The sequence below is a fragment of the Loxodonta africana genome, chromosome 15 (genome assembly GCF_030014295.1).
Source record: "Loxodonta africana isolate mLoxAfr1 chromosome 15, mLoxAfr1.hap2, whole genome shotgun sequence".
NCBI classification, from domain to species: Eukaryota; Metazoa; Chordata; class Mammalia; order Proboscidea; family Elephantidae; genus Loxodonta; species Loxodonta africana.
In genome coordinates this window covers 1,359,215-1,375,426 of record NC_087356.1, presented here as the reverse complement: position 1 = coordinate 1,375,426, position 16,212 = coordinate 1,359,215, and the positions used below count along the sequence as shown (strand labels likewise).

The window sequence follows — 16,212 nt, the reverse complement described above, 5'->3', positions numbered from 1 at the left end:
CACTCAGTTTATTCAGGAAACTACTTTTGGTTTAGTTCAGTTGTGCTCACCTCGCTGTATTGCGTGTTGTCTTTCCTGTCACCTAAAGTAGTTCTTATCTACTAATTAGTGAATACCCCAACTCCACCCTCCCTCCCTTCCCCCTCTCGTAACCATCAAAGAATATTTTCTTCTCCGTTTAAACTATTTCTCGAGTTCTTATAATTGTGGTCTCATACAATATCTGTCCTTTTGTAACTGACTAATTTCATTCAGCATAATGCCTTCCAGATTCCTCCATGTTATGAAATGTTTCACCGATTCCTCACTGTTCTTTATTGATGTGTAGTATTCCATTGTGTGAATATACCATAATTTATTTATCCATTCATCCATTGATGGGCACCTTGGTTGCTTCCATCTTTTTGCTATTGTAAACAGTGCTGCAATAAACATGGGTGTGCATATATCTGTTCGTGTAAAGGCTCTTAATTCTCTAGGATATATTCCAAGGAGTGGGATTGCTGGATTATGGGAGTTCTATTTCTAGCTGTTTAAGGAAGCGCCAAATCGATTTCCAAAGTGGTTGTACCATTTGACATTCCCACCAGCAGTGTAGAAGTGTTCCAGTCTCTCCACAGCCTCTCCAGCATTTATTATTTTGTGTATTTTGGATTAATGCCAGCCTTGTTGGAGTGAGATGAAATCTCATTGTAGTTTTGATTTGCATTTCTCTAATGGCTAATGATCTTAAACATTTCCTCATATATCTGTTAGCTACCTGAATGTCTTCTTTAGTGAAGTGTCTATTCATATCTTTTGCCCATTTTTTAATTGGTTTATTTGTCTTTTTGTAGTTGAGTTTTTGCAGTATCATGTAGATTTTAGAGATCAGGCGCTGATCAGAAATGTCATAGCTAAAAACTTTTTCCCAGTCTGTAGGTAGTCTTTTTACTCTTTTGGTGAAGTCTTTGGATGAGCATGGGTGTTTGATTTTTAGGAGCTCCCAGTTACCTAGTTTTTCTTCTGCATTCTTAGTAATGGTTTGTATACTGTTTATGCCATGTATTAGGGCTCCTAACATTGTCCCTATTTTTTCTTCCATGAACTTTATCGTTTTAGATTTTATATGTAGGTCTTTGATTCATTTTGAGTTAGTTTTTGTGCATGGAGTGAGGTATGGGTCTTGTTTCATTTTTTTGTAGATGGATATCCAGTTATGCCAGCACCGTTTGTTAAAAAGACTGTCTTTTCCCCGTTTAACTCTTTTGGGCCTTTGTCAAATATCAACTGCTCATATGTGGATGAATTTATGTCTGGATTCTCAATTCTGTTCCATTGCTCCATGTATCTGTTGTTGTGCCAGTACCAGGCTGTTTTGACTACTGTGGCAGTATAACAGGTTCTAAAATCAGGTAGAGTGAGGCCTCCCACTTTGTTCTTCTTTTTCAGTGATACGAGCTGTTTTTATCATACATGTAGCTGTTCCTTACTAACATGTAAGTTCCCACAATACCTAGTAAGAACACCTTGCACATGGTGGATGCTTAATTTCACCCAACAAAGTAACACATACTTAATATTTATCTCTCCCCAACAGTTTCTCTTTATGTCCTGGGAAACTTTAGAAGATTCTACCCCAAATACTTCACACATACAGAGATGCAGTATCAGAATTGTGAAGCCTTGTGCCTAAAGAAACAGTGTTTCTCACTGGAGGCAGGGTGCTCAGAAGATCAAAACAAACTCTTAGGAGCCGTGCTACACACAAGTATGGGTCCAGGTAGCACACAAGAGGTGGCTGGGCCTCATCCACACCTTGGCCCTCTCCCTTAACCGCCATCTTGCTTTAAGATCTTGTGATGCAATAAGATGTTGTTAGGTTCCCTTGAATCAGTTCCGACTCATAGAGACCCTGTGTACAACAGAACAAAACACTGCCCGGTCCTGTGCCATCCTCACAGTCATTGCTGTGTTTGAGCCCATTGTTGCAGCCACTGTGTCAATCCATTTTGTTGAGGGTCTCCCTCTTTTTCACTGACTGTTTACTTTATCAAGCATGATGTCCTTCTCCAGGAATGATCTCTCCTGCTAGTATGTCCAAAGTACGTGAGACGAAGTCTTGCCATCCTCGCTTCTAAGAAGCATTACCGTTGGACTTCTTCCGAGACAGATTTGTTCATTCTTTTGGCAGTCCATGGTATATTCAATATTCTTCACCAACACCAAAATTCAAAGGTGTCAATTCTTTTTTGGTCCTCCTTACTCACTGTCCGGTTTTCGCATGCATATGAGGCTACTGAAAACACCATGGCTTTGATCAGGCGCACTTTAGTCTTCAAGATGATATCTTTGCTTTTTAACACTTTAAAGAGGTCCTTTGCAACAGATTTGCCCATTGTCTGATGCGTCATCTGATTTCTTGACTGCTGCTTCCATGGGCGTTGACTATGGATCCAAGTAAAACGAAATCTTGACAATGTCAGTATTTTCTCTGTTTACCATAATGTTTCTTACTGGTCCAGTTGCGAGGATTTTTGTTTTCTTTATGTTGAGGTGTAATCCATACTGAAGGCTGTGGTCTTTGATCTTCATCCATAAGTGTTTCAAGTCCTCTTCACTTTCAGCAAGCAAGGTTGTGTCACCTGCATAATGGTGGTTGTTAATGAGTCTTCCTCCAGTCCTGATGCTCCATTCTTCTTCACACAGTCCAGCTCCTCAGATTATATGTTCAGCATACAGGCTGAATAAGTATAGTGGAAGGATACAACCTTGACACACACCTCTTCTGATTTTAAGGCATGCAGTATCCCCTTGTTCTATTTGAGCAACTGCCTCTTGGTCCGTGTACAGGTTCCTCATAAGCACAATTACATGTTCTGGAATTTCCATTCTTTGCAATTATTTATCCATAATTCATTAATACCCACACAGCTGAATAAGAGGAAGGTGAATTAAGGGTTCTTGGGGTGCAGTAACACAAGGGAGTTTGTTGTGGGAGGAAAGTAAATACTAAAGTAATGAGACATTGGAGGTAGAAAAAAGAGTAAAGTAAAACAAGCTGTAGATGAGCAATATTCTAAAAAGAACAAAAAGCTACCTTCCTCTTCACTGAAGAACACAGTCTATACCACCTGGCATCTACGTAATGCTGACTTAGTGGTCTGAAACCACCCAACCACATTCCAGTCTTGACAGCACCTGGGTCTAAAGTCCCCTAGGCATCTTGCTTAATCTTATCTAAAGAAAGCATAGCTCGGATTAGCACAGTTGGAAGATGTCATTTTTGAAAAAACACTCCACTTCCCGATTTTATCTTTTTGTTTTCATTTCTCACCAAATGGACATTTTCAAGAATTAACCCTTGAAGTTCACTGAATAAGATGATTCATAGGAATTGTAACTTTAGTGAGTCAGAAATATAAGTAATTTTTATCAAATTTCTCAAAGAACCTTAAAGAATTTAAAGATTCAAACCTGGCCCCATAGATACTGTACTAAATATAAAGACATTATTTCAGGAATACACTTGATAGACTTGTCTTAGAAATTAATTGGGTAATTCTTAATAGACAGAAGAAGTTCCTTTTTCACTCTGTTCACTCAGCAGATCCTTACCTGGGGAGAAAAGGTCCAGGTTTTGGGCTTTTTAGGCTGCCACGTGGCTCTGACAGTATGAATGTTGCTCAGAACCTGAAATGACATTTACCACATGAAATCCTGTTGTAGAAAGCTCCTTGAAACACCGCCGCTTCCACGTCCCGAATAGTTAACAGAGGTTATCCTGGGTGGAGATGGTGGGGGGTGGGGTTCACTCTTTACTTCATGTAACTCTGTAATGTTTGATTATCTTTTTATATCAAGCATGTACAGCTTTTAAAGTTAGCAACAACAACAAAAACCACATTACAGCACTTACTAGTAAAATAATACAGGAACTGAGAAAATGAATTCAGACTCGGACCCTTGTGCTAGTAATAAATTAGATTAAGTGAAATACTTAACATATGAGACAAATTTACCAGAAAAACAAGTGAAATTTCAGGTTAAAAATGCCTTAGGAAATGTTACCCATCTATGGTGCATTACTGTGTCACTAAGGCACGCAACGTTTATATAGCTACAGTTACACAGTCACGGAGTCACAGCCTTCAAGATCTCTAGGCCTCTAAACTGTATTCTTCCTGAAATCTAATCTTATAAAATGCTACACGCGAGAAGTTCATCCTATAATATACACGTAACAATGAAATACAAAAGAAGCTAAAGCTCTATAAAAAACGGTTCAAATTCTATAAACTATAAACCAGAATTGACATCTCCCAAATGAACAGATAATATTTTAGATAAAAATATTTTAATATAACACTTCTAAAACTAGGCTTTGAAAAATAATTTAAAATAATCCCAAACATGTCTTATTAGGTCTAATTCAATTCACTGCCCTCCACACCCAGGGCTGTGTCCCCTCCACGCCCAGGGCTGGGTCCCCTCCATGCCCAGGGCTGTGTCCCTACTAATCGGCACCTAGGAGTGTGTGATGGGGAGTGGAATACTGTTTTCCACGTGAGGAAAATCCCCATTTCTTTCAACAACTAATACGAAAATGTATTTAAACTCTTTCTGAAATCATATTCTTGACTTGGACTCTGGGAGCACAAACTCCTTCCGATCATCAACAGACGTTTAATGAAGACCGTGTTTTATTTATCCTAAAGGTGCCCCTGGATTTTCCCAGAAGCGTTTCCCTGCTCTAATATCCATGAATTCCTGTACAATCATCAAGATTCAGATTCCATACTATGTGTGCTTTTATATTTCCAGCTTGGAGAACTCTAATTTTGAAGTTTACAATCAAGAGGTAACTTCTGCTTGATAATATTACGTCTTTGTTTTATTTACAGACTCTGAGAGCTAAAAAGGACTTAGTCCAACCACCTCACTCTACATTTCTGAAAACTGCAGCCAGACGTTGAGTGGCTGGCTCAGAGTCATACTGCAAAGGATGAAACAATCAAGGTTCAAAAAGGTTGAGAGATTTTTCTGTTCAGCACCTGACATTGAGAATGCACAAGGACTTCTGCTCACGATGGTGCATTCGGTTTACGCTTCACACAGCTGTTCTGCTCCAGATCGCGACAGCTAAGGAGGCAGGTGAAGGCAAAAGCAAGACGAATGTTCCAATGGACCATAAACAGTTGAGAAAAGCATGGAAGTGGGTGAGGCTGGAACCAGGGGTCTCCTGGGCTGAGTCTGGAAGCAGGATGTGGTATGTGTTACAGGAGCTAAAGGTTCTCAAAACATGACAGAAGAACAGGGGCAGCTTTACTGCTCAAAGCCAGAAGGTTAGAAACAAACAAAAAGGTTGCCAACCTTCTTCCTCATAGGAGGCAGTGGGCCTAAGCATATGAGAGGACAGAGACGTCGCTGTGAGTAGGTCATTACGGTGGATGATGTTCAGGTTCTCTCTGTCTTTTTTCTTTTTTTTTACTAGTTGTCCTATCAATTGCTGAGAGAGAAGTAGACTCACTTCTCCCTGTTCCTCCCACTAAGTTCAGAAAACAAACAAACACACTGAATGTTACACATGTGAAGCAAACATAAAGAGCCTGGCAGGCAGAGGGGAAAGTGGACTAGCTAAGGACCACTGTACCTGGGGCACAGCACAGTGGGTGGTGTCAAGAAGGTCTAGTGGGGAGCCTGAACCCCCATTCTCACCTGGATCCCCTGCCAGCATGGTGTATCTCAGAGGAGGCCTGGTTAAAGAAGATCCAGAGTCTCATAATACCCAGGAAACAATAAAAAATCACTCCTCATACCAGGAGCCAGGAAAATCTCAACCTGAATGCAATAGGAGCAGACAATCCACAGACACCAACAGAGAGACGACGCAGTTGTTGGAATTATCTGTCAAGGGTCCTAAAGCAGCCATCAAACAGTGCTTCTATAAGCAATTAAAAATACACTTGAAACAAAATTTAAAAATACACAAAGTCTGAGTAAAGGAATAAGAAATAAGAAAATCTCAAGAAGGAAGATATAAAGAAGAACCAAATGGAAATTCTAGAATTGAAAAATATAATAACCAAGATAAAAAAAAACCTCACTGAACAGGCTTAACAGCAGAATCCAGAAGACAGGAAAGAATCAGTGAACTTGCAGATAGAACCATAGGTACTAGGCACCCTGAACAATGGAGAGAAGAAAAGTGGGAAAGAAATGACCAGAGTCTCAGAAACCCATGGGACTGTAACAAAAGACCTAACATTTGTGTCAACAGCGGCCCATAGGAGAAGAGTCTCAGAAACCCATGGGACTGTAACAAAAGACCTAACATTCCTGTCAACAGGGGCCCATAGGAGAAGAGTCTCAGAAACCCATCGGACTGTAACAAAAGACCTAACGTTTGTGTCAACAGGGGCCCAGAGGAGAAGAGAAAGAGTTTGAGGCTGGAACCATATTCAAGGAAGTAACGGCTAAACATTTCCTAAACTTGGCAAAAGACATAAACCTACAGATTTACGAAGCTGAGCGAACCCCAAACAGGATTAGCCCAAGAAATTTATGCCAAGACACAAAATAAAGTTCTGAAAACTAAGCACAAAGAAACTATACTGAAAGCAAGAAAGGGAAACAACACCTAGGTGAACTGATTGGGGAAAAACAATTCAAATGACTGGATTTCTCATCAGAAGCCATGGAGGCCAGAAGGAAGTGGCACGACATTTTTCAGGAGCTGAAAAAATAACTCCTTCCCGTGTGCTGTCAAGTCGATTTTGACTCATGGTGACCCCATGTGACGGAGTAGAACTGCCCCATAGGGTTTTCTTGGCTGTAATCTTTACGGAAGCAGGTTGCCAGGTCTTGCCCAAACCAAGTTCTCTAAACAAAAACGACATAATAAACAAACAGGAATTTTAGAACATCAGAAAGAAAAAACGGGAACAGTGAAAATACGGGTAAATGTAACATACTTTTTCTTGAGTTTTCTAAATAATGCTTGACAGAGCAAAAATTCTAATACTGCGTGATGTGGCTTTCAATGTGTATAGAGGGAATATTTAACAATATAAACAGGGGACGTGAAGAGAATTAAAGGGCAGTGAGGTTTCTATACGTCACTCACACTGGGCTGCTAAGTTGTGTGTGTATACAGCAGTCCTACAGTGACCACTAAAAAAGCTACAAGCAGATCGACTGAAAACCACCACAGACGATTCAAAACAGAGCTCTAAAAAATTTTCGAGTTTAACACAAACAAAGGCAGGGAAAAAACAAAACAAAACACAATAGAGAAACAAAAATGACAGGGAACAAAGAGAAAACAAAAAATAAAAACAACCAACTTAAGACTTAGGACTCCCAGGAGTATAAAACAGCCAACTTAAGACTTAGGACTCCCGGGAGTACCTGCTGCGTTTGGATCTTCCTCAGTGCCTTCAGGTAGCTGCTTTTTTGTATTTTTTCCCAGAGTTTACACTTCATATCTCTGGGAGTGCTGTCCCAATAAGAACTTACTCAGTGATTATTAGAAGTGGTGTCTTATTAATTAGTTTTAATAATAATGCTTTTTATTTCTCACTAAAGCTTGCTGTTGTTACATGCTGTCGATTCCAACTCATAGTGATGCTGTGTACAACAAAACCAAACACTGCCCGTTCCTGCACCATGCTCAGTTGTTATGCTTAAGCCCACTATTACAACCACTGTGTCATCCATCTCACTGAGGGTCGTCTTCTTCTTCACGGACCCTCTGCTTTACCAAGCATGATGTCCTTCTACAGGGACTAATTCCTCCTGACGACATGTCCAAAGTATGTAAGACACAGTCTCACCATCCTTGCTTCTAAGGAGCATTCTGGTTGTGCTTCTTCCGAGGCAGATTTGTTCATTGTTTTGGCGGTCCGTGGTACACTCAATATTCTTCGCCAACGCCACAATTCCAAGGCGTCAGCTCTTCTGCAGTCTTCCTTATTCGTTGTCCAGATTTCACATGCATACGAGGTGACTGAAAACACCATGCCTTTGGATCAGGCGCACCTTAGTCTTCAAGGTGACATCTTTGCTTTTTAACACTTTGAAGAGGTCCTTTGCAACAGATTTGCCCAATGCAATGCATCTTTTGATTTCTTGACTGGGTGTTGATTGTGGATCCAAGTAAAATGAAATCCTTGACAACTTCAATCTTTTCTCCGTTTATCATGATGTGGCTTACTGGTCTAGTTGTGAAGATTTTTTTTTTTTCAATGTTGAGGTGTAATCCATACTGAAGGCTGTGGTCTTTGATCTTCATCAAGTCCTCTTCACTTTCAGCAAGGAAGGTTGTGTCATCTGCATAAAGCAGGTTGTTAATGGGTCTTCCTCCAATCCTGATGCCCCATTCCTCTTCTTATAGTCCAGCTTCTCGGATTATTTGCTCAGCATACAGACTGAATAGGTATGGTGAAAGAATACAACCCTGACACACACCTTTCCTAACTTTAAACCACTTAGTATCCCCTTGTTCTGTTTGAACGACCGTCTCTTGATCTATGTACAGGTTCCTCATGAGCACAATTAAGTGTCCTGGAATTCCTATTCTTCGCAGTGTTATCCATAATTTGTTATGATCCACACAGTCAAATGCCTTTGCATAGTCAATAAAACACAGGTAAACATCCTTCTGGTATTCTCTGCTTTCAGCCAGGATCCATCTGACATCAGCAATGATATTCCTGGTTCCACGTCCTCTTCTGAATCCAGCCTGAATATCTGGCAGTTTCCTGTCAAGATACTACTGCAGCCACTTTTGAATGATCTTCAGCAAAATTTTACTTGCGTGTGATATTAATGATGCCAAAAAAACCCAAATCCAGTACCGTCAAATAGACTCCAACTCATAGCGACCCTATAGGACAAAGTGGAACTGACCCATAGAGTTTCCAAGGAGCACCTGGTGGATTCGAACTGCTGACCCTTCGGTTAGCAGCCGTGGCACTTAACCACTACACCACGAGGGTTTCCGATATTAATGATACTGACTGATAATTTCCACATTCAGTGGGATCACCTTTCTCTGGAATGGGCATAAATATGGATCTCTTCCAGTTGGTTGGCCAGGTAGCTGTCTTCTAAATTTCTTGGTATAAACAAATGAGCACCTCCAGCACTGCATCCGTTTGCTGAAACATCTCAGTTGATGTTCCGTCAATTCCTTGGAGCCTCGTTTTCCACCAGTGCCTTCAGTGCAGCCTGGGCCTTTCCCGTCAGTACCCTCAGCTGCTGACCATATGCTACCTCCTGAAATGGTGGCACAATTCTTTTTGGTACAGTGACTCTGTGTATTCTTTCCATCTTCTTTTGATGCTTCCTGCTTAGATTTATTGAAGAAGCACTCTTGAAAAAGTAGAGCATGAGTGCTTGTGTAACTAACATATGTGTTCTATAACTTCACAATTCTGAAATTTGACATAAATTAACTTCATAATTTAACTTCTATTGTTCTGGTATAAAGACTGGAACATGTTATTCAAAATAAAACTCCAATCTCTGTTTTACATTTTTATGTATGGACTAGGGAGGACTCAATGGTACCTGACAGCACAGGGAGAAGTCAGATAAGGAGAAGCTGCGCTTCCTCTTGGTCACTGGCGACACCTAGTGGCTGCTTTGTGGAAGGGGCACTCATTCAAACAAGTTCATTTGTGTATGTAAATTCAGATGGAAGAATTCTCATTTTCATCCTGCTGAGAGTTATAAGTACGCTCAGTGTCAGCTAAACCAAAGCCTCCATGAGCGCCTCCAAACATGGCCCTCTTCCACGGTCCCAGTCTCCCACGGTCCCCGTCACCCACGGTCCCCCTCTCCCACGGTCCCCCTCTTCCACGGTCCCCATCGCTCTGTCACGCCTGACGCCTCTTCCTCAGCCTCTATGTCCATCATCAGTGTCATCTTCCCCTCCTAAATCTCTCTGTCCGCAGCTCTGATCTCCATGTCCACTTCTCTAAGTTATCACGACCTCCCATCTAGTCCCACTCACTGAATTCTCTGTAGTGTTCTAAGTACTTCACTTACATCACTCAACTAACCTGTACTCTGGTCCTCAGAGATGAGTCCAGATGCGGAAAGTGAGAGAACGTGATTAGGTCATGTGGTCAAGGTCCCACAGCCAGCAAGAGTGCCCAAGCCAAGCCCGCTGCCGTTGAACCGATCCCGACGCATAGAGACTCTACAGGACAGAGCAGAACTGCCCCGTGGGGTTTCCGAGAGAAGAGGGTTAATCCCAGGCAGTCTAGCTCCCGAGTTGGTTCTCTTGTAATGGCCTCTGGACCACTACACTGTGCCACAGCCCTCCCAACGGTCTGCTCATGTCCCTTTTGGCCCCTTTCTAATCGATTTGCCACAGAGGAACTTCCCAGAGTTCTTCCCAAAACATAAATCTAACCACACCACCGCTTTCAATAACTTTCACTGTCTTTGAGATAAATCCCTTAAAATCATGGCTTACAATGTCTTACACTGTATCCCTTCCTCACGTCTCCCAATTCACCCAGCTCTACCCTTCTGCTTGCTCTCCCCACTCAGTCATGCTGGCCTCACTTCCCAAGTCCTCTCCCACCACAGGACCTTTGCCTGTGCTGTTTCTTCTGTTTGGGCCACTCTTCTTTTCTCTCTTCACCTCGTAAAGGCACACTCACCCTCAGATCTCAGCTCCAGTATTACTTCCCCAGGAAGGAGCTTAGATTGCTGACTTGAGAATTCCCTTCTTTTCTAATGCAAGCATTTAGTGCTGTAAATCTCCCTCTGAGCAATGTTGAGGCTACATCCAAGAAATTAAGACACACAGCATTTTTCTGTTCAGTTTAAAATATTTCCTAGTGTCTTTTGAAACTTTCTCTTTAACACATGGATTATTTAGAAATCTTAATTTCCAAGTATTTGGAGGTTTTCCAGTTATCTTTCCATGCCTGATTTCTCATTTAATTCCATATGATCAGAGGCATACATTAATTCAATTCTTTTAAAATTTTTTGAGGTTTGTTTTCTATCTGAGGATACGGTCTATCTGGGTGAATGTCCCATGTGCCCTTGGAAAGAACATATATTCTGCTGTTTTGCGGTGAAGTATTGTATAAATGTCAGTTCGATCCAGTTTGCTGGTAGTGTTACTCAGGTCTTTTACATCCTTACCAGTTTTCTGTCTACTGGTTCCACCGATAACTGAGAGAAAGGCGTTCAAGTCTCCAGCTACAATTCTGGCTTTGCCCGTTTCTCCTTTTGATTCTATCAATTTTTACTTCATGTATTTTGAAGCTGTGATGTTAGCTGTGTACACTTTAGGATTGCTGTCTTCTTGGTGAATCATCATTTTTATCATTATGTAATGTCCCTCTTTAGCTCTGGTAATTCTCCTTTTTCTGCAGTCAGTCTACTTGGTTGATATTAATCAGACCCCAGCTTTTCTTTGTAAGTCTTTATAAGGTACATCTTATTCCATCCTTCTACTTTTAACCTTCCTATATTATTGTATTTAAGGAGATTTCTTTTTCATATAGTTGGGTTTCTTTCACAATGGTTTTAATTTGCATTTCCCTGATGACTTACTATGTTGAGCATCCTTTTTATGTGCCTAATAGTTTTTCATACATTTTCATTTTGAGGTGCCTATTCGAGTCTTTGCTTACTTTAAAAAACTGGGTTATTTATCTTTTTATTTCTTAGCCATCCTTGGCTTCTTCCTGGTTCTAGGGCAAAAGTGTTAAATATTTAAATACCATTAAGTTGGCTTTCCGTTCTTCTTCTTGCCCTTTTCAAAATGCAGGTGTTCCCCTCTGTTTCTAGTTTGTTGAAATTTTCAAAAATCGTTAGTGAGTGTTGAAATATATCAAATGCTTTTCTACTTCATTGAGATGATCAAATGCTTTTTCTTCTTAGTTCTGTTAATGTGGTAAATTACAGTGATCAATTTTCAAATGTTAAACCAACTTGAATTCCTGGAATAAACCTCAATTGGTCATGATACAGTATCCTTCTTATATATTGCTAGATTCAGTTTGCTAATATCTTGTTTAGGACTTTCGTTTCTACATTCACGAGGGGCACTGGTCTTCTAGTTCTTCTTTCCTGTAATATTTTGTCAGATTTTGGCGTCACGTTTTTCCTGGCCTTTTGAACTGAGTTGGGAAGCATTATCTCTTCTTCTATTCTTTTGGAAGAATTTGTGTAAGATTGGTATTATTTCTCAAGTACTTGGAGGAATCCACCAATGAATGCATTTGGGCCTGGAGTTTTCTTGCCGGAAGATTTTAAATTACAGTTTCAATTTCTTTAACAGAGGTTATTCGAATTTTCTATCTTGCATCAGTTTCAGTAAATTATGTTCTTCAAAGAGTTTATCAGCATAAAGTATTCATAATACCCCCTTAATATCTGTAGATTCTACAGTGATGTCTTCATTTTCATGTCAGATAATGATAATTTGTATTTTCTTTCTTTTTTAAGTTTATTGATCAGTCTTACTAGGCATCTCTCAACTTTATTAAGCTTTCCAAAGAACCAACTTTTGCCTTTGCTGATTTTCTCTTTTGTTCATTTGTTTTCTATTTAATTAATTTCTACCCTTATTTTTATTAAACCCTGGTGGCACAGTGGTTAAGTGCTATGGCTGCTAACCAAAAGGTCGGCAGTTTGAATCCACCAGGCGCTTCTTGGAAACCCTTTGGGGCAGTTCTGCTCTGTCCTGTAGGGTAGCTATGACTCGGAATCGACTTGATGGCAACAGGTTTGGTTTTTTGGGTTCTTATCTTTATTATTTCTTTTTTCAATTTTCTTTGGGCTTCTTTTTCTACCCTCTTCGGTTGGCAGCTTAAATCGCTGACTTTAAACTTTTCTTTTTTTTCTAATATACGCATTTAAATCTATAAATTTCCCTCTAAGCACTGTTTAAACTGTATCCCACAAACAAATTAATTAATTTTTTAAAGAGTTTTCAGACATTTTGTTTGATGCTTGGTAAAAAATATTCTCTTGAGAATCAGGGAGGGGTGGGATGGAAAAGAACATGAGGACGCTTTCTAAGGTGAAGGCAGCACTCCCTTTCCTGACTGGGGTGTTGGTTACACAGCTGTGTACATGTGTCAAGAATGCAATGCTCTGCATATATCTAAGACCTGAGCTATAAACAACAACCCAGGAAGCCAGGCATCAGTACCTTTGTGCAATGAAAGCCCTGTGCAGGTTCACAGAGGCTAACTGGCTGTTCCGGCATCGCACAACTTAGCGACTGACAGGAGCAGGGGTTAAGCGTAGGCCATCAGAACCAGTGTGGTCTAAACTCTAACACACGTTATTTCATACACATATGTACATACACGTGCATATATATATATGTATAGACAGAGACAGACATCATGCAATAGATTTTAAACATGTGGCATTAAAAAAACCATGTTTCCATCGTGGTGTGAATTTATTTAATTCCTCAGGAAGCTCACCTTATTACCACTCAACAGACAGAGGCGGACATGTCTGCTGAGAACCTGTATGCTCGTTCCTGGAAGAGGGATCATTTTACAACTCCACAGGGTCAGAACCAACGAAACACGGCTTGCTCTTGACCGAATCTGAGAAAAAAATTCATTATAAAAAAGCCTTATTTTATGAATTACAAAACAAATTAATTTTCCAAAATTATAATACAATAAACACATTTTTTGTTTTCTGTGATACATTCATCAATTTACATGTTATTCATATACTTGCAGCCGCGACAAAATCTGGAAAAGTTACGGTTTTACAGTAGCAACTACACTTACAGAGCCTGCTTTAACATCCCACTGTAAGTCTCTGAAGGCCAGCTGTGACGGGGTGAGCTCCGGCTGTAAGAAGTAACTTGCTTGAAATTGATTCCCTGCAAAAATAATTTTTTCCTTCATTTTCTTACAAAAATTTGATGAAATTCAAAACTAAAACCCATGATATTCTGCTACAAACTGAGGAAACAGACACTCCAAGATCCCAAACCATTTACTAGGAACTTGCTTTCCAAGACAGATGCACCAGGACAGATTTACACATTAAAACATCAAGAGGAAACTCAAAGACATACACACACAGCTGATCTTCAAACAGCTTTAATAAAGACCTTAGAGGCTTTTGGCCAGTAACCTGCCCTGTGGTGAAGACCATCTATTCAAATAAAAAATTTGTAAAATGCACAAAGTCTATAATGAGCTTTTGGACATTTTAGAAAAACACAGAATCAGTAGTTTCACTTTACACAGAAGCATTTCTATACTGCTCTTCCACGCTGTAGTCACGAAGAGTACCTATTACCAACTCACTTAATTATTCATTTTCTACTCTGTACTGGGTTCTGTGCTAGGAGCTAGAAACTCCCCTGTCAATCAGAGGGATATGGCCCCCACATCAGCTTACAGCTGAAAGAGAGAAACAATTGAAGAAAAAAAAAAGCAGACAAGCAAATAAATGAAATAACAGCTGACTCAGAGCTATATAAGGTGGGGGAGTAGAGGGGCTCTGCATTACTCAAGGAAGGCATCTCTAAGAAGATGGAATTAACCCTAAGACCTAAAGGGCAAGAAGGAGCTGGGTATCTGAGGTGGGCTGGGGAGAGCTGCCTGGCTGAGGCCACCTCGAGGCAGCCCTTCCATAGGGTATACAGATGGGTATTCAGAAGATCATCCCCCGTTCCCCAAACAGGAGTCCTCTCTAAAGTGAGCTTATACACAAAAGCTGCCAAGCACAGGGGAGTCAAAGAATAAAAAAAACCAAAACACTATGAATGGAGGTAACTCTTCGGAAAATCTTACTGTTTAGAGCAGAGAAAAAGGGAGGCTTCAGCTAGACTGGGATAGGATTGGAGGGGATTGGTTCTTAAAGGCAGGAGGCATTAGGTGTGCAGGTGAGAATGGGGGAGGCACTAGGTGTGCAGGTGCCGCACGTGAAGATCGGGGAGGCATTAGGTGTGCAGATGAGAATGGGGGAGGTATTAGGTGTGCAGGTGCTGCAGGTGAGGATGGGGGAGGCATTAGGTGTGCAGATGAGAATGGGGAAGGCATTAGGTGTGCAGATGAGAATGGGGGAGGCATCAGGTGTGCAGGTGAGGATGGGGGAGGCATCAGGTGTGCAGGTGAGAATGGGGGAGGCATCAGGTGTGCAGGTGAGGATGGGGGAGGCATTAGGTGTGCAGATGAGAATGGGGGAGGCATCAGGTGTGCAGGTGAGGATGAGGGAGGCATCAGGTGTGCAGGTGAGGATGGGGGAGGCATTAGGTGTGCAGGTGCTGCAGGTGACGATGGGGGAGGCAGCAGAGACCAACAATACAGGAAAGAGCTGGTAACAACAGGAGTCATGCTTCTGAAAAGCGGGTAAGAGCTGGAACCCAGCACAGGCAAATAGACGGGCTCTGACAGGGCAGGGTCCCTGAAGACGTAAGATTCCCATCTCTTTCCAACACTCAGCTGGCTGTGGTACGGGTGTAAATACGCTAGTTACCTGTACTGTGACTGATTTGATTTCAAGACAGAATCGCTGTTATCTTTTTGGACTTAACATAATTTACCTTAAGATAAACGATAAAATAGTTGGCAATATGAAAGATTTACAAAACAAGAACCGCACATAACTTACAGCCTCAGGTTAATTTTTCTAATTTAAACTTTATTTTTTGTTTCGAGGACAGTGATTTTTAAGAATAGCCTATAACATTCTGTTTATCCTTGTAGTCAGGATAGCTCCCCATCAGATCACACTCTAGTCAGTGGGAAGGGGGATAGGGGCAGGAGAAGGCATGCCCCTTCCCTTCAATGTCCACACCCAGAAGTTACTAACGTTGCTTTGTTTTCCCACGTCCCAGAATTCAGTCATGTGGCCACACTCTTCCAGGACTGGTGAAGCAATAAATCAGAAGGAGACTTGATCCCTAACGTCCTTGACTGCTCTTGCCTGGACGGTCACTTGCCAGAGAAGTTTTTCTTATAGTTTAAGCCACTGTTAGAGAAGCCAGACCTACATCCTCATTAACTCACAGACAGTGGAATAGTTCACAGCTATTTTTAAGAATGAGTTAATCCATGTCTACTTCTTTGGGGAAAGTCCTTGATGTACAGACAAATAAGTGACAAAAAGGTAGCTCAATTTTTGAAAATGAGACAAACAAAAACCAACCTAGCCTACTTATATCTGTAAATGTTTGCAATACCACACAAAAACACCTAGAAAATACTCTGATTA

The 16,212-nt window shown here is 40.9% G+C and overlaps 1 protein-coding gene across 7 annotated transcripts in view; it reads right to left on the bottom strand.

The window, feature by feature from the left end:
* NPHP1 (nephrocystin 1) overlaps positions 1–16,212 on the bottom strand; it is a 98,684-nt gene that overhangs the window by 32,796 nt on the left and 49,676 nt on the right. For all 7 annotated transcript variants that reach the window (XR_010317879.1, XM_023541104.1, XM_023541107.1 and 4 more), the window contains 3 exons: positions 13,773–13,867; positions 13,452–13,580; positions 3,598–3,672 (listed from right to left, as the gene is read on the bottom strand). Coding sequence is in view for 6 of the 7 variants with exons in the window: in XM_023541104.1 (XP_023396872.1) it covers positions 3,598–3,672; positions 13,452–13,580; positions 13,773–13,867 (299 nt within the window). In the remaining variant the exon portion in view is untranslated. The remainder of the gene's footprint in view (positions 1–3,597; positions 3,673–13,451; positions 13,581–13,772; positions 13,868–16,212) is intronic.